General features: G+C 42.6%; 1 protein-coding gene across 2 annotated transcripts in view; it reads left to right on the plus strand.

The window, feature by feature from the left end:
* ANKDD1B (ankyrin repeat and death domain containing 1B) overlaps positions 1–23,412 on the plus strand; it is a 33,496-nt gene that overhangs the window by 7,951 nt on the left and 2,133 nt on the right. Inside the window, exons 4-13 of one of the 2 annotated variants that reach the window (XM_054185811.1) lie at positions 3,426–3,524; positions 3,617–3,721; positions 5,532–5,630; positions 7,539–7,637; positions 9,454–9,582; positions 10,468–10,566; positions 12,179–12,277; positions 16,016–16,114; positions 18,803–18,898; positions 22,750–22,948. In XM_054185811.1, the coding sequence (XP_054041786.1) occupies positions 3,426–3,524; positions 3,617–3,721; positions 5,532–5,630; positions 7,539–7,637; positions 9,454–9,582; positions 10,468–10,566; positions 12,179–12,277; positions 16,016–16,114; positions 18,803–18,898; positions 22,750–22,948 (1,123 nt within the window). The remainder of the gene's footprint in view (positions 1–3,425; positions 3,525–3,616; positions 3,722–5,531; positions 5,631–7,538; positions 7,638–9,453; positions 9,583–10,467; positions 10,567–12,178; positions 12,278–16,015; positions 16,115–18,802; positions 18,899–22,749; positions 22,949–23,412) is intronic. The other variant, XM_054185812.1, reaches the window with a different exon arrangement.

Below are 23,412 nucleotides of genomic sequence, written 5' to 3' on the forward strand. Positions count from 1 at the left end.
ATAAGCTGATTGAAAACACACAATAGTGTTCTTAGCAGCGACGTGGTACTCCTTTACATTGGAGACTTGACAAAACTCGTGGGGATAGTTAAGATGTTTATTGATTAAGAAGCACATCTCTAAGAAACCAATAATAATACATCACTTGTCTAATAAACACACCACTGTTATTAATAGTATTAATTCACAATTATATCACTCCAAGTCGCAGTGATTGAGTTACAATTCTATTGCTTGTTATCAGTATTAGCACTGATACACAATTACATTACTGCAAGGAAATCTATACTACTAAGCTGTAATTATGTCACTTGTCCTTCTGCACTTAATATCAAGGTAGAAGTTTATCCCTTCTTATCCGCCCTACCATCCCAGCTCTTTCTGATGTGGACCTGATGGAGAGTTCAACAGGAGAGCCCAAGGTGATCCCTTTCTGTATTGGGATGAGCTTGGGTCTGCAGGTCACCCTCACTACTGTCAGCAGGAGACCACAATCACAAGATTCATCCCTTTTTTGTTATCCAGCTGATTTTATACCTTATTTGCCTTTTCTTTGTTCTTTTTTTTTCCTGAACCCACCTTTTTGCTGCCCTTGTGCCTCCTTTTCTCCTCCCAGACTCCTGACTATCAAACAGCCCACACATAGAATCACGCAGAGTGGCTGAGGTGGGAACGTTTGGAGATGACCTAGTCCAGCCTCCTGCTCAGAGAGAGGATGGTCAAGAAAAGCAGGTTGCTCAGAGCTATGTCCCATCGGGTTTTGATAATCTCCAATGATGGAGACTCTATAGCCTCTCTGGGAAATTGACTCCAGTGTTTGATCATCCTTCCTGTAAGAAAGGTTTTTCTTATGTTTAAGTGGATCTTCCTGTACTTTAGTTTGTACCCATTGCCTCTTTCCCTGTCAATGGACACCACTGGCTTCATCTTTTTTACTCCCTTCTATCAGGTATTTACACACAATGATAAGATCTACCTCAGCCTTCTTTGTCTGAACAGTCCCAGGTCTCTCAACCTCCCCTCATATGTCAGATGTCCCTTAATCATCTTTGTGGCTCTTTGCTGGACTCTGTGCAGTATTTCTATGTCTCTCCTATACTGGGAAGCCTAGAGCAGACACAGTACTCGAAGTGTGTCTCACCAGTGAGTAGAGGGGAAGAATCACCTCCCTTGGCCAGGTGGCAGTGCTCTTCCTAATGCAGCCCAGGATACCATTTGCCTTGTGTGCTGCAAGGGCACGTTCCTGGCTTGTGTTCAACTCAGCGTCCACCAGGAGCCCCAGGTCCTTCTCTGTTAAGCTGCTTCCCAGGCAGTTTGCCTGCAGTCAGTACTGATGCCTGGGGCTGCTCCTCCCCACGTACAGGACTTTGCATTTCCCCTTGTTGAATTTCATGAGGTTCTTGTCAGCCAATTTCTCCAGCCTATCGAGGTCCCTCTGGATGGCAGCACACCAATCTGGTCCACCAGCCACTCCTCCCAATTATTATAATTTATAAATTTGCTGCAGGTGCACTCTGCTCCATCATTCAGGTCGTTAATGCAGATATTAAACAGTAGTGGACCTAGGACTAATGCCTAGAGTGCATTACTAGTGACTGTTCTCCAGCTGGGACTTTGTGCTGCTGATCAGAACACTTTGGGCCTGGCAGTTGAGCTGACTTTCAGTACACCTTGGTCTATCTGTTTGTCTATGCATGTACTTCATCAGTTTGTCTACAAGGATGTTGTAGGGGACAGTGTCAAAACTGTTACGAAAGTTGAGATAAGTAGTCACTTCTCTCTCCTCGTCCACCAGGCTAGTTTTCTCATTGTGTGTAAGGCTATGAGGTCTAGTTACTTTTTCTCCTTGGTCATAGTTGGAAAGGTTTTTCAGGGCAGACTTTCGAGCCACAGTCACAAATTTTGCCCAAGCCCAGCTTTGTCCTTGTAGCCTGCACACCAGATGCATGTTTCATATTGCCCTCCACTGTCTTCTGCTGCAATTGCTGCTTTCTGTACCCAGTTTGGGCCTCCCCAATAAAGACTTTGATAAGCTGGAGTGAGTCCAGCACAGAGCCCCTGGGATGATTAGGACTGTGGCACATGGTGTATGAAGAGGTGCTGAGAGAGCTGGGTCTGCTCAGCCTTGGGAGGAGAATGGTAAAGGTGAGACCTTATGGCTGTCTGTAGATACCTAAGTGGAGAATATAGAGAAGACAGAGACAGACTCTTCTCAGAGGTGCACAGTGATAGGACAAGAGGCAATAGACACAAATTTCAACACACGACATCCCACTTAAGGACAAGGAGAAAAAAATTTTCACTGTCTGAGTGGCCAAACACCAGAACAGATTTTCCAGAGAGTTTGTGGAGTCTCAATCTTTAGGCTATCCAAAACTTGACAGGAGAAGGTCCTGAGCAACCTGATGCAGTAGGACAGGCTTTGAGCAGGAGGCCATAGAAGTGTGACCTCCAGAGGCCTCCTCCAGCCTGAGCTGTTTTGTTGTTCAGTGAATAGTTTGTGAGTAGTATCCTGAAGTCCCTGTCACAGGAAGCATCCTGCTGTCAAAAGTGTTATACCAACATGCATAAAAACTGTTCCTGTTCTCCATTAGAGGTGGGAATCAAGCTATTTATTCCTCATTTACAGAGAAGAAACTGGGGAGAAGCGTTATAACTGCTAAGGAAGTGCCTTGATTCCTCTTGCTTCCTTTAGGTTCCTCTGACTCCATCTCTTAGACCAGGTGCTTTTATGGTGAAGTACAAATGTCTTGTGTTTATGCAGCACTTAGGACAATGAGCCATGATTTATGATGGTGCACCTGGATACACTACACACAAGTTGAGGAAGAGATGTGGAAAAGCTACAGAGATCTGTGGCCAAGACAGTGGCTGGAAGTTCCTTATCTGTTTTCCTTTTGTCTCTAAGAAGTTATCAACAGCGTTTGTTTTTTTCCTAAAAGAGAAGAACTTTTTAGAGAATTTGAGAGAATAAAAGAGAACCTTAAAAAGAGGGCTAAATGTAAAATTATGGTGACAAATGGAAAATTATGGTGGCGCATGGAAATATAGTCATTACCTATCATCACCTGAAATGTCATCCACTGCACTCAGTGCTAGCTATCTACCTGGTTTCTGCAGAGAGGGAATGTTTTCCAGGTGGTATTTAATTCCCACATCTTAAAATGGAATCAGCCCTTCTCTGGAGATGCCAGACCCTCTGCCAACAAAAGGTTCAGCCTGAGCATTTAGCTAGGTCTTGATGCATGACATTTGGCTTAATTTAAGTGAGATGAATCGCACTCACACCGCCAGGTGTTAATACGGATTTTCTAAGAGCCCACAGAGCAGAACCCACTCACACACTGAATTAATTAAAAAGATTTAAAGAAATTTGGCATGAGGTATTTTGGTGGTAATTTCTGCCTTTATCGTTTTATTTGAAGCATGGCCTGACAGCGATTCATCTTGCAGCTTGGAGTGGAAATCTGGACATAATGCGAAAATTAGTTAAAGCAGGCGCTGATCAAAAGGCTAAGAATGAGGTTTGTTGATGCTAAATATTCACCAACTCTAAACACGTTTATGTTGGAAAAAAATCAGTCTTGTTCTTACAGAGCTGCTTATGGTTTTTCAGGAAGGAATGAATGTACTGCACTTCGCAGCTCAGAACAACAGCGTTAAAATAGTTGATTATTTTCTCCAAGATCTTCATCTGAATGACTTGAACAAGCCTGATGGGGTACAGTATGTTTCTTTCTTTGATGTCATGAAGCATCTGTTGTGGGCCAAACAATCTTGACTTGTGGAATTTCAATGAATTTTTTAATTTATTGCCAGTTATATAAACTTTTAATTACCAATTGGATATTGAGAAACAAGTAAGACAAACAGCCAGACAAGCACTTAGGAAAATCACATTTCCTCCCTCTTTGCCTGTCTCAGCAGAACTCCAGACACTTGTTCTCCCCTGCTCCCTTTGCTTTTGCTGCACGTGATGCTCAGTCCCATCGGTGAGGGGATGGGAGGCAGAGGACGTTGGGGCCAGTCCACAGTGGTTTCCTCTTTTTTTCTGCTCTTTGTTTCTTACTCTCTTCCTCTGGTCCAGCAAGGGTTCTCCCATGGGCTGCAGTCACCCTGTGGGTGTACCTTCTCCTGTGTCTCCTCCCTTGCATCCTTTCATGTCTCCTCCTGTATCTTCCCTTGTGCATGCTCCCCATAGCAGTGACCACCCTTTCTAAAATATGTTTTCACAGAGGTATCACATGCTTCTCTGATGTGTTAAGTGCTGACATGTGGTGGGTCAGTTTTGTCCATTGTGGAGCCAACTGGAAATGGCTGTGACCAGCACAGGGCAGTCTCTGACCTCCTCCCACACACCTCACCCCTGCAGCCCCCTGCCCTTACCAAAACCTGCCAGTCATGACTAATGCGGGCATATTTTGCCAAAGTAGAACATAAAACTATGTGCAACCATCCTACAAATGTGCACCAATTCTTCGACAGTGCCAGAGCCTTGTCCTCATCAGGTTTGCTGTGCTTTTATTTTTCCTTCCCTTTCCTTCCCACAATGTTGGGATCTTGCTTTAAAGGCATACTTAGCTAAGCAGGATACTTTAACTTTACATGAGGAAAAGTTATTCTTGTAGGATCCATCACCAAAAGAACAAAGCTCCCCTCTTCTTTTTTTCAAGTCTTGTATTGACTAAATGGTGCAAATTTCTGAATTCTTTCTACACATGAAAAGGCTGACAAAACAGTTAATTTAAAAAAAAACCCTCTGTGTTTGGGGCCTTGGGAAAGGAAAGGTGAAGAATAATCTTCTTTATGTTGAGGTTATTTCATAATTCTCTATTAGTTGCTTGTATTTTTTTTCTCAGACTTTTACTACAGGCCACTACCAGCTTGTGAGGCCATCTAACCAATTATGGCCTCACTGCCTGACCAGTGGAATGGTTTTATGTCAAGATAACTTTCTGGAGTTGAGTTGTAAACAATTGAAAAGTTTTTGTTAGCTTAACCAACACCCCCACCCTCCTCCCCTCCCCCCCACCAATGCACAGCACTAAATTCAGGCCTCCTGGATGAAAATTCCGAGGTACGGTTGTTCTGGTCTCTGCTTGAGGAATTCAGATCAAACATTTTGTGCCATGGAAATAAATCTTGCAACTTCTTTACTGTCTGTTTCTGAGCATCCTCAGACTTTTAATGACACCGTTCTTTTGATAAATTTTTTCATAGTGAGAAGAATTAAGAATTAAATATTTTGAGCACATTTTCTACTTTGTTACCATTTCTGAACAGTTTTCAAATATTTTCTTCAGGATATGTAAGATGTATAATCTGTTTTTTTTACACTAACTAAATGATGCATCATTTTTTTTAAATCTTACTCTTCTTGTATATATCTACTTTTTTATTAATCTACTTAGTCATATGACATAAATTTTTATGCAGAATAGACATGCACATATGCATGCCATCTAGTAACTGGAAGCAAAGTATTTTTACTTTCAATAACGCTATATTTTTTTCCCATAATTTTTTTCTAGAAAGGTAAAAAGCCCTTTCTTCTGGCATCTGAAAAAGGCCATGTTGACATGATAAACAATTTGATTACTCTGAAGCTGTTTACATCTGAAAAAGATAAGGTAAAGGTTTTTTTTCCACAGCAGTACAATTAAAAATGTGCCTATGAAAGATTACTTTGTTTCAGTGTAGTTACTACACAACCAAGTAATGAGAATAAGCTGTACAAATGTCACAATCCTGGTAGTGATATATATTGGAGCAACAAATGTATAAGGATGATGATTTTTCAGTAATTAGGGGAAGACAGTGTGACTTTTGGTCTTATTGCCGGGATACTTTTCTATACACATCTATAATTCTTGTAAAGCAAGACTAGTGTATGCAGTCTGTTGGGAGAAGTGGAAAAGTCTGGTGACTAAGGTGTCAGCCTCTGTACTGGGCGGTCATACTTCCCAGTTTTTTGCTCTGCTCGGTTGTGTCTGTGTCACTGCTAAGTCCTGCATGACTAATTTTTCAAAGGTGTTTAAATACTTCAGGATGCAAATGAACATCTATTTTCAGAAATACCTATTTTTCAGAAGTGCCTTAACACTTCAGTTTGATTGAGTTTGCTTTTGACACTGCATATTCAGGTATCTAAATAACTTTCAAAGTCTGCCTTTAAATCTCCTTACTCCTTACTTGACTATTTGTGGAATGAGCCAGTTGGATCTCTACATCTGAGGCATTGCAAGGATAAATACATTAAAAATTGTGAAATGGTCAGATGCTGCATTTATAGAACCATGTAAGTAAGCACCCAGGAAGTTATGCTTTTTTTTTGGTATTCTGGTAATAGTTTAAAAGCTACAGTGCAAAACAGAGCTCTGCTGTGCTGAGCAGTTTATCAGCAGAGGTTAAAAGACAATGTTGTCGCAGACACTTACCTGGATGAAAGTGTAAACAGCAACGATGGGAGACAAATGCTGTCGTCCTACAGCGTAAGTAAATAAGTAAGTAAGAAGCCAGGACAGAAACTCATCTCCAGGGTCACTAAAAGCAATCACACTGCATCCATAATTTCTAAAAGGATTTGAATTCCCCCACCCTCCACAGTGCTGTGAATGAAAAGACTTTCATCTCTCTGAGGGCTAGGTTTTTTCTCCAAATTTCCAGATTCAGTTTAGTTTTAGCCAGTTTTATACTTTTTCTTGTGCCAGTATTGTCTTTTAGCTCAAAACCTGCTGCTCTTCCTGAACTTGCTCTTTGTTTTTATTTGCTTGCTGGTGCGGTTTGTTTTGTTTTTTTCTCTTCTTTTCTCTTCTTTTCTCTTCTTTTCTTTTCTTTTCTTTTCTTTTCTTTTCTTTTCTTTTCTTTTCTTTTCTTTTCTTTTCTTTTCTTTTCTTTTCTTTTCTTTTCTTTTCTTTTCTTTTCTTTTCTTTTCTTTTCTTCTCTTCTCTTCTCTTCTCTTCTCTTTTCTTTTCTTTTCTTTTTTCTCTTCTCTTCTCTTCTCTTCTCTTCTCTTCTCTTCTCTTCTCTTCTCTTCTCTTCTCTTCTCTTCTCTTTTCTTTTCTTTTCTTATTTAACTAATGACAAATCATGCAGATGGAGAAGGAGACTGAAGATTGCGATGTTGGCATCAAAGCCACTACAAGTTCCTAAATACTTACCTAGGTTTTGGCCATTAATATTTAAATCAGTGATCCTGGGTGCTTGGTGTAGTCCCCATCCTAGTAGGAACCAGTATCCAAAGTTTTGTTCAATTTGTTCTTTAGGAGTTAGAATGTTAGGTCTTTTCACTGGTCATATGCTGCAGTTTTCAAAATATGAGACAACCAACTAGACCAGCAAGGTCACGTCCGTGTAGATGTGAAAAGGTCCCTTTGGATTAGTCTGAATCTCGGAACATGCTGCGTGGATCTGCTTCCTTCTCCTTGTATGTAAAAGAGACATATATGTAAAAGACCAAGGGCTTTGTGTTGGTTTTGCTTGATGTTTTGACTTTATTCTGGGTTTTAAAATACCTTATTTGACATTTTAATTTCAAGGACGGAAACACAGCATTGCATCTAGCAGCCAAAAATGGTCACAGCGAAGTTGTAGAAATTCTGCTCGAGCAGTGGGAGGAAATAAATGACCTCAATGAGGTAAGGACAGAAAAATTACTGAAAGAGAGAGTTAGAGATTTAAAAAATCAACTCAAAAATAACGTATTAAAGGAATAAATGTTGCACTGAGTAAACTTCATTAGTTCTGTTGCTTTTCTAGTACCTTTGCATCCTGTTTCATTGTCCCTCCTCTAATAAATTCAGCTCCGTTAACTCCTTCAGCGTCTCTTCCTCTGTCCCCTATTCCTCACATAATGGCCTTCCCTCTGTCTCACATGCCCTTGCATGGTAGAAGGAAACAGAGGAGGGCCTAACCTCCACCTTACTTCCTGTCCTCCAACACTTCTGGCCACGTGATCCCTTTCCTTTTACCATCTGTGGTGCTTTTCAGGCTATTCACTGAGCCAGTTCAACATGCATACCCAGCACATGCCATCGCAGGCACCTCAGCAAAGGCGTCTCAGATTTGTATCATTTTCATCTGAACTCAATTGACTGCACAGAACTGGCTGCAGATGCTGACTACCCACTTTTTCTTTGCTGGGTTAGTGTTGGTGAGCTCAGCCAGCACATTCACAAATTGCGTATTAGCTGTGAAGGTTGTATGCCTGAGTTGATGCCCTCATGAGCTTAATTTTAGGGCTTAAAGTAAGGGTGGACGAGGGAAATGCACACCAACAACTTAGTGTTTCTGCTTTGCAAAGGGTCCTTGTGTCTTCTGCTGCTTCTGTGGGGCAGGAATGAACTGGGCAAGTGAGTTCACTTTGTTGTGGGCTGCCATGCCCACTGTGGGAACCTGCCAAGGGCCTGATGGTCTGCTCTGCTGGTGCAGCGGGTGAAATGAGTAAGGGACACCCGCTCCTACCCAAGGCTCTCCTCTTCCTTTATCAGCAACAGATTTATGGGTCGAGGAGTTCTCTCTTATCCAACTTGTCTGTTACTTCCAGCTATGTAAGCTTTGAGGCACATGAGCCCCTTTGAAATGTGAATCCCTCGTCTTTCCAAGCCTTGTCTGACAATGTTGCTTCTGCACACAAATCTTGTACTGCTTCTGCCCCTGCCTTGCCATAGCTAATCGTGTGACCTTCCTGTCCAGATGGAGATGTTCTGGTCAGTGGATAAATGGGTCTTTCTTTCCCCAGCATGAGCAAAGCACTAAAATATACTAAGTTTACCAGAATAAAGGTGGCAGGAGTTTAAGCAAAGAAAAATCAGAATTTAATGGTGCTTCTGTGAATACTGAAGGACTAAAGTAACTTCCAGTAAATCTTTGCGTAATTTAGGAGTTGAGAAGCAGGGATTAGATTATTGTGCAACTGGTGTAACCTTTCAGAGACTTGCTGTGGAGACTTCGAGACTTTCTTGGGGTGAGAAGATTTGAAAATAAATATGCAACATAATTATTTCTGCCACAAGTGCTCCTTATAACTAGCACTAGAGTTGGGAATTCATCAGAAATCCATGGCATTGGACTGACAGAAACTGGTATGTGCTAGCATGCTAACAGAGTTGCCTGGTGTTGAATGGTAGCAATTGTTACCCACCATCTTAGTTTCTGTGCCTGTTGTTAGCAATCTTCTTTGAAAAGAGCACGATTAATATTTATGAAATAGTTATCTGTATCGTAAACCTTTACTGTACATCTGTCCACATAAATGTCATCTGTCACTTAAGTGTTGATGAGTTGCCATTTCATGTAAGTGTTAATTTAGGAGCATTCAGATTGTGTTCTCTTGTGACCATCTCCCCTTTTCTGTTGAACTGGATGAGTCCGATCGAGCTAACCTGTTTTGTGTCACAGCCTTACAGTCACGTGGCTTAAATTGGAACAGACATTTTCTCTCTGTTGGTCTAGAACGGAGAAACTCCATTTTACTTGTCTGTTGAAGGAGGTCATGAAAAATGTGCTGAACTCTTACTGGAAGCAGGGAGTGACATCAATGTTTTAACTCATGTACGTACACAGCATCCCTCAAGCACACAGGTACCGGGACATCCTGGGCTGCGGGAGGGACCTTATCTTCTCTTTTCTGTGTGTCCTAAACAGCATATTTGCTCTGCTTATTTTTATGAAATGGTAAAATAGTAAATTAATTAATAACATAGAATTTGGAATGCAGAGAGTGCTAACATAAAAAAACCGATGTGGAAGATATATAGCATAGATTTATTTGACAGAGTACTATGGTGGAGCCTTTTTATTTGCTGTATGTCCAATAGTAAAAAAAATACAACTAGGAAATATAACCAGCTAGGGTAATTGAAAATCCTCCTTTTTGGCAGTGTGTATGACTGAACTGATGACAAACCTGTTCTCCACATCTGGTTCCTGGACTCCAGTCCAGCTCACATCTGTTGAATGGCCTGGGCTTGCCTGCTGCGAGGAGTTTATGATTCCAGCAGACTGAGAGCTTGTTTGTTTTAGCGGAATTATTCAGTGAAAATTTTCTATGGATTTATTTTTGAAAGTCTGTTAATGTGACTGTGCTTGCTTGTTAAAGGTCAAACTGAACTAACAAACTAGGAGACATTTTGGCATTGGCATTGTCCATGGCGCAGGGTAGCTGGCAATGCTGATTTATCTCTATGTTAAGAGAGACTGAAAAAGACTATAGAATACTGGTGTTTTTAGCATTTTTGTTATGATATAGTAAAAATGGAAAGTTCCTTTAGTATTTACAAAAACACAGCATGCTCACTGCTGATCCACTTCATTTTATATCTTTTTATTAAAGGGATTTTTTGGGGGGAGGGGATAATAATACAAATTTAAATAAAAGATTACCCTATATTGATAGCTCTCTTTAGTACTGTTTTTCCAGAAAAAAAAAAACCCACAAGTTTCTGCTGTCTATACCATTTCTTTCAGAACAATAGCAGTGCTTTGCAGATTGCGATTCAGAATGGACATCTATCCTTGGTTAATTTTCTTATTGATAGGAATATTGACCTGGTTCCTAAACCGGAGGTGAGCGTGTATCAGTATAACTGTTTTGCTGTTGTTCAGCCTGTCCGGTCTTTTATGGCTTTCCTTGTGGCTACAGACAGCTGAATGAGATTGACTGGTGCCTTAATGTTTTTACTATACACATTATTAAGTGTTTTATGGATGTTGGTTATCAATATGTGTGGACCAACAAAGACAAGGTCCTGTTGCAGAAACCCAGTGAGTGCCTGAGCAGACTGGTGCAGTGCAGTGCAGAGGTGGCCAGGCTAAGCCAAGGTCCAAGGACTGGGAGATGATGAACAAAATACCCTGCTTGAACTAAGCAGCAGTAAGGCAGGCCTCCCTGTGTGCTGTGGGCAAAGAGTGAACACTTGTAACTGATTTTGAATAAAGGTAAATTGAAGGTAAATAAACACCTTGGTCCTTTCCCCCTCTGCAGTCAAAGCATATGCCTTCAAAATCTGCATGCCACCATTCTTTGGGGTTTAAAAAGAAGGAGTTATTCCTAATATTCAAGTCTTGTCTCAATTTAGATATTACAGTTTTTGTTACCTGTGAGATTTTCTGTGAATAGGGAATTATTTTCCACTTCTACAGTACACGATGAAAACAGAACCTGGGCTTCGTGACTTATCTGCCATGACCACTGGCCTGTTGCATAATGTTATCAAGGAAGAACAATTTCTGATGTGCTCGAAATGATTTATGTTAAAGACCAGGCAGTTATTGTGCTGCTTGTTCTCATTGGCTTTCTGTAGCAGAAGCAAGTCATAAAACTGTAACTTATGTTTTGGAGGCGTTTCCAGTGCAGTGTTGCATAAGGACTTGCTTTATTTTTCTGTAACATTGAAGAAATGGCCAGGGTTTATAAAGACACAAATGAACTGGTGTCTGGCATCTGTGAGTGGCACTGGTATGGAATTATTCTTTAGATGTACTTAGTAACAAACTGATGAGTCACAGGTTCAACATACAAAGTGATCTTGCCAGTCTAATGGTTGGCTTGTGAATGGTGTTTGATCTGTGCCCCAATTATTTTAATAAATAATCACTCAAATAAAAAACCTTAATTACTTTCTCGCTGTAATTTGCTTTTTATAAATATGACAGAAAATCAGTTTAGTATGGAGAATATTTCCAGCAGCAAGACATGACAAGAGTTCATTCCTGGAAAGCAGATTTTGACATCTGTTCACCCTACACAGAATTAATCTGTCTCCAGCCCATTCAACTAAGGGCAAACCCAATTTTCTGAGGGAACAGAAACATTACCTTAAGCTCCCTACAGTCGGCCAAGGGTAGCAGCACATCCCAGGTACGAACATGTAAGAGGAGCGCCTTGCCGTGTTCCTAATTGGTGAGAAACTGATACGCACCCCGCGCAGTCAGCATATCCAGGTTTCTCAGCTGTATTTGTTTACCTGCTGCTGTCGGTGCTGCAGGAGCCAGAGCAGGCTGCCATCTCTGGCATAACTCTGCACTTCAAGGTGTGTTTTCTGCAGTCTGAACCTCTGCTAGAGCACATCTGTCTTTGCAAGGGGCAGATTTTAATAAGAACCTCTTTTTGTTTGAATGAACTTCTAATAATGTACCCAAGTACCAACTATAATAATTTATTATTTTCCCTCCACAGCAGAAGAATTCCCCTCTCCATTTAGCAGTCGTCAATAATCATCTAATGGTAGTAAGAAGCCTCTTGGATGCCAATCATGATATAAACTCCTTAAATCATGTAAGAAAAACTGGGAATTAACATAACTTCACTGGTAAAGAGGAGATTATGTGGATTTTGCTTGAAATAATTTTTTTTTCCTTATGAACTCAGGGTACAAAAAAATAGGAAGGAAGAGGCAGTTCCCTCCTTATCTTTTTGCATGTGTGCATGTGTATTAGTCACTGGTACATGCTGTGCTAGTATTGTTTGTGCAAGATAAGGATAGCAAAATACACTCAGACAATATTTGGATTAATTTTTTGTTGAAGTGTTACAATTCATGCGAAATAAATGTCGGAAATGTCTCAACGGTATTGACCTCAGAGGGAAACGCAGTGCAGAGTGTCACTTGGCTGGGATGGAGTTAATTTTTTTCACAGCAACCCATAGGGTGCTGTGTTTCAGACTTGTGACCAAAACAGTGCTGGTGAGGCACCAGTGTTTCAGCTGTTGCTGAACAGTGCTTGCACAGCATCATGGCCTTCCCTGCTTCACACTCTGCACCCCCAGTGAAGACACTGAGGGTGCGCAGGGAGCTGGGAGGGGACACAGCCAAGCAGATGACAACAGCTGACCAAAGCGATGCTCCACACCAGACAACATCACACTGAAGGATGAGGTCACAGGTCTCTGTGGCACAATTGGTTAGTACACTCAGCTGTTAACTGACGGGTTGGTGGGCAGGGACGCCGGCATCTGTTTTCCCTACCTTTACCAGGATTGTTTGGCTTCCACCTCGTGCTGGTGGTCCACCACCACTTATCTGCTCAGGTACTGGATAGCCTCCTCTGTGGAAGGCCACATGATATGTGATGTGTGCCAAGTGATGCGTGATGTGTGCCAACCTATTTACTTTGGTGTTGGCTTGCTTGATCCCTTTTTTGCTGTACAAAACCTCCTGTAATTGTTAATGGTCATTTTCAGCTTTTGCTACTTTGTGTAACAGTTTGTTTTGCTTTGCCTGGGAGAGCCGTGATAAAAGCACTGGCCATGAGCCTAATCTGGTATTTTTGGGCCCTATGCTGGTGCTATTCAGGTACTCGGAGAACCATCTCATGGAGAAAATCAGCAATTACACCTTCCCCCTTTTCTCCTTGGAGAGATGCTTTCTGGAGAGAGGAATGAATGGCACCTACTCCTTTTCCTCCAGGATAGGTCTCTTCCACCTTCTTGTAACAGCTACTCACTTCCTTGAATATCCTTGTGCAATCAGACTGTGCATACTAGCATGTGTTTCGAGCCTGATTTTGATTATTGTTCATAAAATTAAACAACTAATTGGGAATGCCACAGAGGAATGTGCCTGGAGGCAGTCGATCCTTGGGTGGCTGGGTGTGTGGGAGGAGATGGGCAGGTGCCTGGGGCTGTTATTGCCTTCGATAGGGATTTTACGCCTGAACAGACGTGTAGTTCCAGGTGATTTGTACACCATTTGAAGGAGGGGAGCCTTGCCTGCCCCGATGAAACACAGGGATTTCTAATGCTGTGCTGGGGCCTGGGCCCATGCCTGCTAAGCTGCCACCCAGTGCCCTCAAAAGAGAAAGAGGGTCTACTGATCAAGGAGCACACAAAGGGATGCTCAGAAGGTCTCCTGCGCTGAAGCCACCCATATGGACACTGAAAAGGTCACTCAATCTGAGAGCACACACAGTGGCTTAACCAGAGACCCAGCCCTCAAGTGTAATAGTTGTTTCTGCGCTGAAGAAGAAATGGTGGAAGTGGATGTTGGCTTGGTTAGTAAGAGAAGCAGCTGCTTCTGCTGAGGGGTGGAAGGGGTTGCTCCACTGCTGAGAAGGTAGGGAAGCCCAGCAGCTGGGATCCATCTCCAGGGACTATGGGATTGACAAAGGGATTGGAAGAGAGGCAGCCACCTGCAAGCCTCTGGAGGTGGCTCTTATTGAGTGTGAAGGCAAGGTATCTCCTTAAAGAAGATATTGTAAACCAGCAAGGCAAGTAGACTACCACAGAAATAGGTATCCAGTATCTGAGGGAGGTGGTGGAGGTGGTCTGCAGTGATCTGGCCAACAGCCAGGCCTCCAGAGATCTGGATGACATCCAGTGCTCATGCTCTGTGTGGCAGAATTTTGTACAGAGCTTGTGGATGTTGCGCACTGGCACTCTGGCCGTAATGGACTAGGCAGACATTGAGACACCAACTGTGTATAGACCAGCCTGCCAGCTGCTTCAAGGAGAATCTCTCTTCCCCCCCACTATTGACCCTACATCTCAGCTGTGGAAAGACTGTCCCACCAGGTCTGTTGAGTTCCACATTGGGCACTGTGGCTCCCTGTTGGGGAAATGCACCCTCGTCTCCTGCATGACAGGTGGGGATGTTGTCCACTATAGTAACAAGGACTAGTCTTTGAGAAATCTATAGTTTGTCCCTTCCCATTGATCATGTTATTGCTAAAGATTAATTTATACACATTTTTGTGGGAGGCAGAGGCTGTCATTTGTGGCTGGAGTCAAGTATGATGATAAGATCTTCTGTCACATAAACCAGAAAATTTTGTAAACTTCTTAAACCCATCTTTTGGAAATGTTTTGTGCTTTGTCTCTAGCATGTCTGAAGTTGCATACAATAGCTACATACATATCTCTAAATCACTGAGAAAATAGGATGTATGGTTGGGGGAAATTTATGAGGTTATGTGATCATACTGTGTATTCTCAAAAGAGCTCATGAGAGACTCTAATGTGGAACCCTGAGGCTGGTGTTTATTGCTGTGTAAGGTCTTCATGTTTGACTCTGCAACCTTGAAGTTCAGATCTGAAGGCCAAAAAAGTTTTCTAACCAGACCTACATGTCTGTGTGTAGGTATGTAGACCTGCAACATCAGAGAAGCAGAGGCACAAAACCTTCAACTTAAAAAGATGCTTTGTCACATGAAACATGCTAAGGGACATGTCCAGGTATGCAGGGCTTCCACAAATGACAACTTATCTTATTTGCTGCTGCATTACACCTGTAGACCGCTGAAATTTCTTATTCTAGTATTCTGTAGAAGGATAAATAAATAAATAGTTTTTATTTGGGTACCTGCAGCTGTGTAGAGACTATACAACCCTCATTTCAGACCCAAAGGTTAGACTTGAAGCTGAATGCTCCTTTAGCTGTACTTCTTGTTAATGGTTTGGTTTTGTTTAATGCTTTTTTTCCCCCTCCCATTTTTTGTGGTTTTTTTTTTTTTTTTTTTTTTTTTTTTGGGGGGTGTGTGTGTGTGTGGTTTAAGGTTCACCGAACCCATTATGGAGCAGGTAGACTTCTGCTACATATCATCATTTTGTGGCAGGGCTGGCTAATGAACTCTGTGGACTGTGACACAATGTACTGCTGAAAATTAATGATGTCCAGTTGTGTTTGCATGAATTTCATCAGGGAAAAGCTTCCTCGAGAGGATAGTATGGGTGGGGGTTGGCAGTCGCATGAAGCACTCTGTCCAAAACACCTTGTTTTAAGAGGGAAGAGAGAGAGCTCATTAGACTACAGTACATTAGAGGGGCATGACAGCAACTTTTTCCTGAGCCAGCTGGAACTCCCGCCTGGTTCTCCTGTGGAGATCCCAGATGCTCTCTTGTTTGCCTGAAACAAAACTGGCAGGTCAATCACTCAAAAGTTAAATGATTTCATTCTGTTCCATGTTTTCTCACCAGGGCTGTCTCTTGTTGTGAATCTTCTTCAGATTCAGATTGTGAACACTCTGCTTCTAAGGGGGAGTCTGGCTTATTATATTTATTTGGTGTCATTAATTCCAGAGGCAGGAAACCCCTCTACATCTGGCAGCTGATCTTGGCAACGTGGAGCTGGTGGAAGTGCTGCTGAAGGCAGGCTGTGATCTCAAGCCTGTGGACAAGGTAGATTGCATTCCTCATACATGCGAGGATTATGGGATTTTATTTTTTGTTTAATAACCTTCTTCCCAGATGTGCAGGAAGCACTTGTTGCCAGTTGTCTTTCCAAGGTAAAGCTAACTGGTAGTTGTTACAGAGGAAGTCTTCTGTTTTTGCCACACCTGCAGCTTGCAGAGATCTGAAATGGTTTTAGAGAAAAGCTGTGAAACTTCCCAGATCTGTAGTTTGAAGGGTAAACCCTGCTGCCAGAGACCTCTGATGGAAAAAAAGGACTAGGCTTACAGCGTGGAAAACAGCCTGTGGCTGTTGTAACTGTGCACCTGCAGCCAGGTTCATTGCCAGGAAAGACACAGGTAACTGCCAGCTTCACTAATTGCAGCGATGGTGAGTTTGCCCTTTAGCACTCCGGGCTATCTGGAAATGATGGTGCTGTGCCGCTGAGAAGCCATCCCAGATTTGTTCAGGTACGTGTTTAGACCTTGTTGCGATGTTCAGCCTGGAAAGACTGAGGCAAGAATGGCAATGGCTGGAAGAAGTACCAAAGCAGAGTCTCTGGAGAAACACTTTTGAAAGGACAGAGTACCAAATGAAATTTTTACAAATTTTGCTGAATTACTGCAAGATTGATCTTCCTCTTTTTATACTGTTACCACTATATTGATTTTCTGTATGACTGAATCAACAGATTCGATGTTTATCATGAACAAAATGTAGCTCTTTAGTAATTTAAAAAAGTAATTTTCGTTCACAAAACTGTCCTGATGAAGAGTAAAACTTTATGGACAAGAATCATCTCTTTTTTCCACAGCCTGATGTGAGGCACGTGGCTGATGTGTTTTGGGAGGCTGAGGTAAGATGCTGCATTGCAGTTAAGCCTTCCCATTCAGAGTCATGCCTTACACTAGCGGGAGAGCTGCAGTTCTCACACGGACTAACCCAGAATGAAATCTTGCCCACATCAGCCATTGGCAGGCACAGAAAACTACTTATTGCCTGTTTTGACCTTAAGCAGTTGCAAGCCTTTGGGCTGCATAGTGCCCTGGTGTAACAGCAGTGTTGACAGAGTTCAGGGCATGTTGTGAGAATATGGTTCTGAGCCAGAGCAAGTTCTGTCACCTTTCTGCATTGGTTTTATTTCTTGGAGTAGCTTTTCCCTCTCCTGTTTGCTGGATGACCCCTGAGGCCGTGCCACCGCTGGGAACATTCACAAGTACAGCTCTCTTTGAACTGAACCTGTGCTGAGATGCCAAAAATGTTCCCGTCCTTGCTGAACAGAAGGCAGGAAAAAGGGGAGCCTGCTTTAATTGCACAATGGTTTCCTGGCCTCTGTGCCCCCGCAGCAAGGGTCCTGGGTCTCCAGGGCATGCCATGCATCTTGCACAAGTTGCAAGCTGTTACAGCTCAGGAATGGGAGCTCTCCCTTCCTCCCATCTACAGATATAATTGCTGTTGGTTGTGATTGGTAGTGCAGAAAGTGCTCCCTGTGTGCAAGACTGCCCTGCCACATGTGCACGCAGGGTGCCAGTGGTGTCTGCACTAGTGCAGGAGGACAGAAACACTCCCTTCTTCCACCCCTTCCACCTCCCTGCGAGATGCAGAGCACCTTTCCAGAGGTGGGACCCAAGGAACTTCTGTGGTCATTGGACTCTTCACATATAAAGTATGTCTATGCTGTAAAGATTTTATGAAACGTAAATTTCTTGGCTTCCAATGTGATGCTTTTCTAAAAACAGGCTAATTAGAGTGATCTTGAGCATAGCCAGGAGCTAGAACTCAACAGGTATATATCAGGGAAGTTTATAATAGCTGGAGAGTTGAAATGCCTTATAATTTAATTAAAGAACCTTCTAATTAAGGAGTTGGCTTCTTTCAGGTCTAATTTTCTAGAATGCCCAGCACTTGATATGTGGAGAATACTCTAAATATTTAAATCTGAGGCAGTTTCACTCAGTGCAAATTTGCTGAAAATAGACAGTTGTAGAGAACTGGACAATTGCAGAGAGAATCCTGTAGGGCCACTGAGATGCCTTTACATCGAAGTGCTGATAGCAGAGATGGGTTCAGATTGACTGAACTTTGCAGCTGGAATTAAAGCAATGGCTTTTAATTCCTTTGACTGCCTGTACTACCCATGAAACACCACCTTCAGTTGTGCTCACTTCAAGTTGTCCTGAGAAAGTCATTCCCACACCCTCTTTTCATTCTGTGAGCCAGCTGCTCTTACATCCAAAACAAGGTTTTCCTTTAAAGTTGGAGGTTTCCAACTTTGCCAGCCTATCCATCTGAAATGCCAGTTTAACTGTAACACACAAATGAACTGTATTTGTGGTAGTTTTCAGCCTGTGGATGCCTGGGCTTGTATGAACTTGGTAGCAGTGACTGGAGGGTGTGAGCTGGTATGAAGCATGCAGCAGTCTGAGTGCAGAAGGTTTCTAAAAGCAACTGTACCTCACCAGAAATTCTTAAGGGGCAGGCCAGTGCGGGAAAAGATTGACCACCTCTGGACTGAGGAAATACAGCTCACATGAAGCATGGAACTTTGTAGCTGCCCTGAAGCCATAAAATTGTAGTAATGCATTTTCTTGGAAAAAAGGGATGGGGCTCTGTCAATGAGGTTCCTGTGTTTCTTCTATGATATACTTATCCTCATGTGTATGAGATAATGTTCTGATTCACTGTCTCTGTTTTCAGTATGGCAAAACTGCACTAGCTGTGGCATCAAGGAGCAATCACGCCCTCATTGTAGATATGATCATTAAAGCAGAAAGGTATTACGCCATGAAACAGGTAAGAGACATCTTTCATGTCCCTGAGAAGAACTATAAGGGAAAAGCCGATTCTGTTCTTGAAGTGCCTTTTGCCTGAGGTGGTTCCTTTTGGCAGGTTGCAAGACTGGCCTTGATAAACTGAGGTTGGGATTGGGAACTGGAAGCTCTCTACCCCGTCTGGGATTTATTCCTGACTAGCTGTAAAATTTTAGGCAGGCCTTATCATTTTCCTGCATCATGCTGCACATAGAGAGATAAAGAGCTGGAGAGAGACCAAATTCAAGCTCTGCCATCGGCATCAGGGCTGGGATGACCTGAATCCATCTTAATACCTGTCTCCTTTGGGACAGCAAAATTTCTGGTTGAAAAATGGAGTGCAAGTGTCTGTCACTCCTTTTCTAGTAAAGGCTCTGCTGCTTCAGCAGGAGCTCCCTCTTGTGTTTAATGTGTGTTAATTATAAAACGTAATCAATGAAACGGGAAAGAACCAGGCAATAAGTGTGAAGGACGTGGCTTAGATTGACCCCAGGTTGTCTGAATTTCTGACCACCTTTCCCTAGTTGTTATTTAAACAGTTTGCTTAGTGATAGCTCTCCCTAAAGGGCTGAGAGTCAGATGTATTGAAGTGTAGATGACAAATATTTTGGCCTGCGTTGGCTATTCCACGTCACTTATGAAACTGTACACACTCTGCAGGTGGTGAATGTCTGCACGAGAGAAGCTAAGCTTAGTACCCCTTAAAATTAGAGGAGTTTTTGGAGCTGGGCTGCTGGTGAGGCCCATTCTAGAGACGTGCCTTGAAACTCAGGCCCAGCCCAAATGGGTATTGAAAATTCAGGATGTCTCCTGTTACGGGGTCTTAACTGGGACCATTCAGAATTCTGAGAAAGTCTATTTATTCCACCAATGACAGTTGTAGCAGTGAGCCACAAAGAACCTGCTATACCTACATGCTTGATGAAAGGGAGGTATTTCATAGGATGGTGAAGGTTCATTTAAAGCCATATGAATGTTCCATAAACCAGTCTTGTATTGGCTTACTCAGTTTCTGTTGCATGGAGCCATAGGGTTATATGGGCTCCCTAAGAATTGATTAAATTTGCTGGGTTTTGCCACAATACAGTTTAAAATCCCCAAGCTCTCTCAAATACATTGCTTGCATACTGGTCCTGTTGAGGCAGTAAAGGACATCTCTTGCAGCATCCACCATAAAACCTGCACAAAAAAGATGCTAACACAGTTTATTGATGAAGAGCAAATAATTCTGTGAGCACCAGAGCTAGCAAACCAGGCCAAAAGGACTGGTGAAAGGAATGCACTTGACTGTCAGCCCTTGCGCTTTCATTGCTGGGCTGCCACACAAATCTGTAACTTCATTCTCATTCCTGCCTCCTGCTAGGGAGCATTTGTTTTACCAGGTTAGTCAAGTTTCTACCAGGGCCATATAAGCGTACTGAGCCTGCCCAAGTGCGGGCACACGAATTAGCCATTTTTACCACACCACTCTGGCCCTGCATGTCCAAACTTGTAACACTTAATGTTACAGGGCATTGTGCTCGTAAATCACATATCTAGATTAATTATCATGAAAAATGCCCTGTTTGCAAGGGCATGTAGTGATAAGACAAGGGGCAATGGTTTTAAAGTAGAGCAAGGTAGGCTTAGATCAGACATTAGGAAGAAGTTCTTTACAATGAGGGTGGTGAGACACTGGAACAGGTTGCCCAGAGAGGTGGTGGAGGCCCCATCCCTGCAGACATTCAAGGCCAGGCTGGATGAGGCTCTGAGCAACCTGATCTAGTTGAAGATGTCCCTGCTTACTGCAGGGGGGTTGGACTAGGTGACCTTTAAAGGTCCCTTCCAACCCAACACATTCAATGATTCTGTGATTCTATGAAAAACACCTCTACGAACTCCCTGTGTTGCGCATATTTGATTTGCATCAGTTCAGCTGGGGTTGTCAGGTACAGTATTGTTTCTTTTGGCTTAAAGGGGAATTAGAAGTGAAGTAATCTGTTGCCAGAGAGGACATGACAAGCCTGACAGCAGCGAGGCGGTAATGCTCCTAACCTCTTGGCACTGTTTACTGACTTGCCTGAGGAGAAGAAAAGATGTTTAAGCAGATGGTTTTCTGCAAGAGCTCCACAGATGTTGGGAAATAGAAACATAAGCATTAGCATCCCATTACCTAAAGCTAAAAGCACAGACTTTGGGAAGCAGCTTAGATCTTACAGTTATGGAATATGACGTTGCTCAGGTGATGTTACTATATACGAAACTACAGTGTTTTGAACCATTATTGTAAGAACTTTTTGTTACATTGAGCTGACTTATCATCTCTGACAAGGCATTAGGTACAAAAGGAAATGTCATGTTGCTGTGAGGAAGCGCACATGATACTAATGTCTGTGAGTGTCGTCTTCTCCCCGTTTGCCCTTTTTTCTATTAACTGCTTCTACCCAATGCTTCCCTGGCACCACGCAGGCTGTTTTTGACTGGATTTGAGGGCTGCTGTTACTGTCCCACTCTGCCATTGCCTAGACACACAATTAGCATCAGAGAGAAGCTGTGCTGCTGCAAAGGGAAGAGAAATAGGGGTTTTTTGTTGTGGTTTTCTTTTTTTTCCTTTTTTTTTTTAAACGTCAGAAGAGAAACATTGAACCAGGGAGAGCCTGAAGATGTCCTGTAGAATGTCCTAAACTTCACTTGCATGTGTCAGGAAGCATGAAATAAAGCCAGCACCAGAAAAATGGAATCAAACATACACGACAATGCTTAGTTACTGAACTAAGATGATTTTTCTTGTTTCTTGCAAGATTCTCCTAAGGTTAGGAAATACCTCTGTTGTATTTTTCTGGATTTAATCTGGAATGGAGTATTTTATGCTTAGCACTTTTAAAATGGGGCATGCTGCCATTTCTTTTTTTGCTTAGTATCTGCTTTGTAATCCTGTATCAACTTCCTGAAGACATTTTTCATTTTGGAGACTCATTTGAAACAGGGCTAGCACATAAACAAAATGAAAAATAAAAGTAATTCGAGCTTACCTACACTAGGAAAGAGGCTTTTCGCTGGGCACCGCTGAGCTAGGGCTGAAATCACTATTAGACACGTTTTTTGCAGAGGTGCCCAAACAAGAAGTGACCCCATCGCTCTTGTTTCAGGTGAGCCATGCATATGGTAACAACATCACATCCAGGCAAAATGCTTGAGGTTTTGGTTTCAATCTGATTTTGCTTATGCAGGCAATAAAACCAGATCCAGGTTCAATATGCATGTGCTTTTATTGTCCCTAAGACACTTCGCTGAACAGGGCTCCGCACACTAAACCCAATGGCTCATGCTGCCATCAAATGACCTGGTAGTCACCACTTCACCCAAGCAGAGCTGACAGGGCAGAGGCAGGAAGAGCTTGAGCAAGCACCATGCCAATGGTGCCTAGCCTCTTCTCAGGGAGAGGTTAGCACTTTGAGAAGCAAAAGGAAAGGGTAAGAACTGTGGTTGAAACCCAATGATGTTCAAAATGTGACATATAAAGCAGACAGAGCCAAGGAGCACAGCACTGCTGGCATAGTACTTGCTGTTACTTGCTATTGTGCATCAAGTGCCAGACAACGTGGTTTATTTTGCATTTAACTTCGTAAGACATAGCTATAGACACAGGAGGGCTTCCTTTCTGTTCTGTTAGTAAGACTGTAACAATATCATCCATGCCAGGACATCTTCCAAAGAGTTCTACTAGCCAAATGTATTCCTTTACCTGCACTGAGCAAATCACGGGTCAGTAGCTGTACAGGACACAGTGTTCACTGCTTGCTAAGCAAAGGTTCCTGGCTTCATTACAAAATTTATCATCTGCTTTCTTTTCAGGAACACCTAGCTCATAGTGAGCATGGGTCAGACTTCAGCTTGTCCTTCAAACAAGATCATAGCACACAGACCAAGCAAATCCGTTCCTCCCTCTGGTATCTAGCATACAACCAGTTAAAACCCCAGGAATGGAAAAAACTGGCCCTCTTCTGGAAGTTCACGGATGAACAAATTAAAGCTATAGAAGAACAATGGACAGGTAACAATATCTAAATGGCTAGACGTAATATATATGCTATAAAAACCACAAGCCAGAGTTACTTTTTAAACTATGAGAGTATCACAGATACACACTGGCCACGCTGCTCTTACGGAAATTATGAAAAAGGGCAGTGAATAGGTACAAGCCTTGTCCCTGGCTCCTGAGAAATGATGCTGTAGAAGTACAGGACACTTCTGTTCTCCCTCTTGGCCTGAAAAAACCTTCACCTTTGGAAATCAAGAACAGGAGCAGTGAGCAGCGTGGAAGGGTCTTGCAGGTCACGCTGCAAGTGAGGACTTGAGGAATACCGTGACACAGGAAGACCTTGTCCATGCCTTGTCCTCACAGCTGCCATGAAAGAGCAGTTTCTGGTTTAAGGCATCTGTGGGGAGAAGTGCTGGGAAAGCAATACTCCTATATCATGCGTTGTACTTGTTCACTACTACTATAGGTTATATTTC

Source organism: Rissa tridactyla, chromosome Z (genome assembly GCF_028500815.1).
Source record: "Rissa tridactyla isolate bRisTri1 chromosome Z, bRisTri1.patW.cur.20221130, whole genome shotgun sequence".
NCBI lineage: Eukaryota > Metazoa > Chordata > Aves > Charadriiformes > Laridae > Rissa > Rissa tridactyla.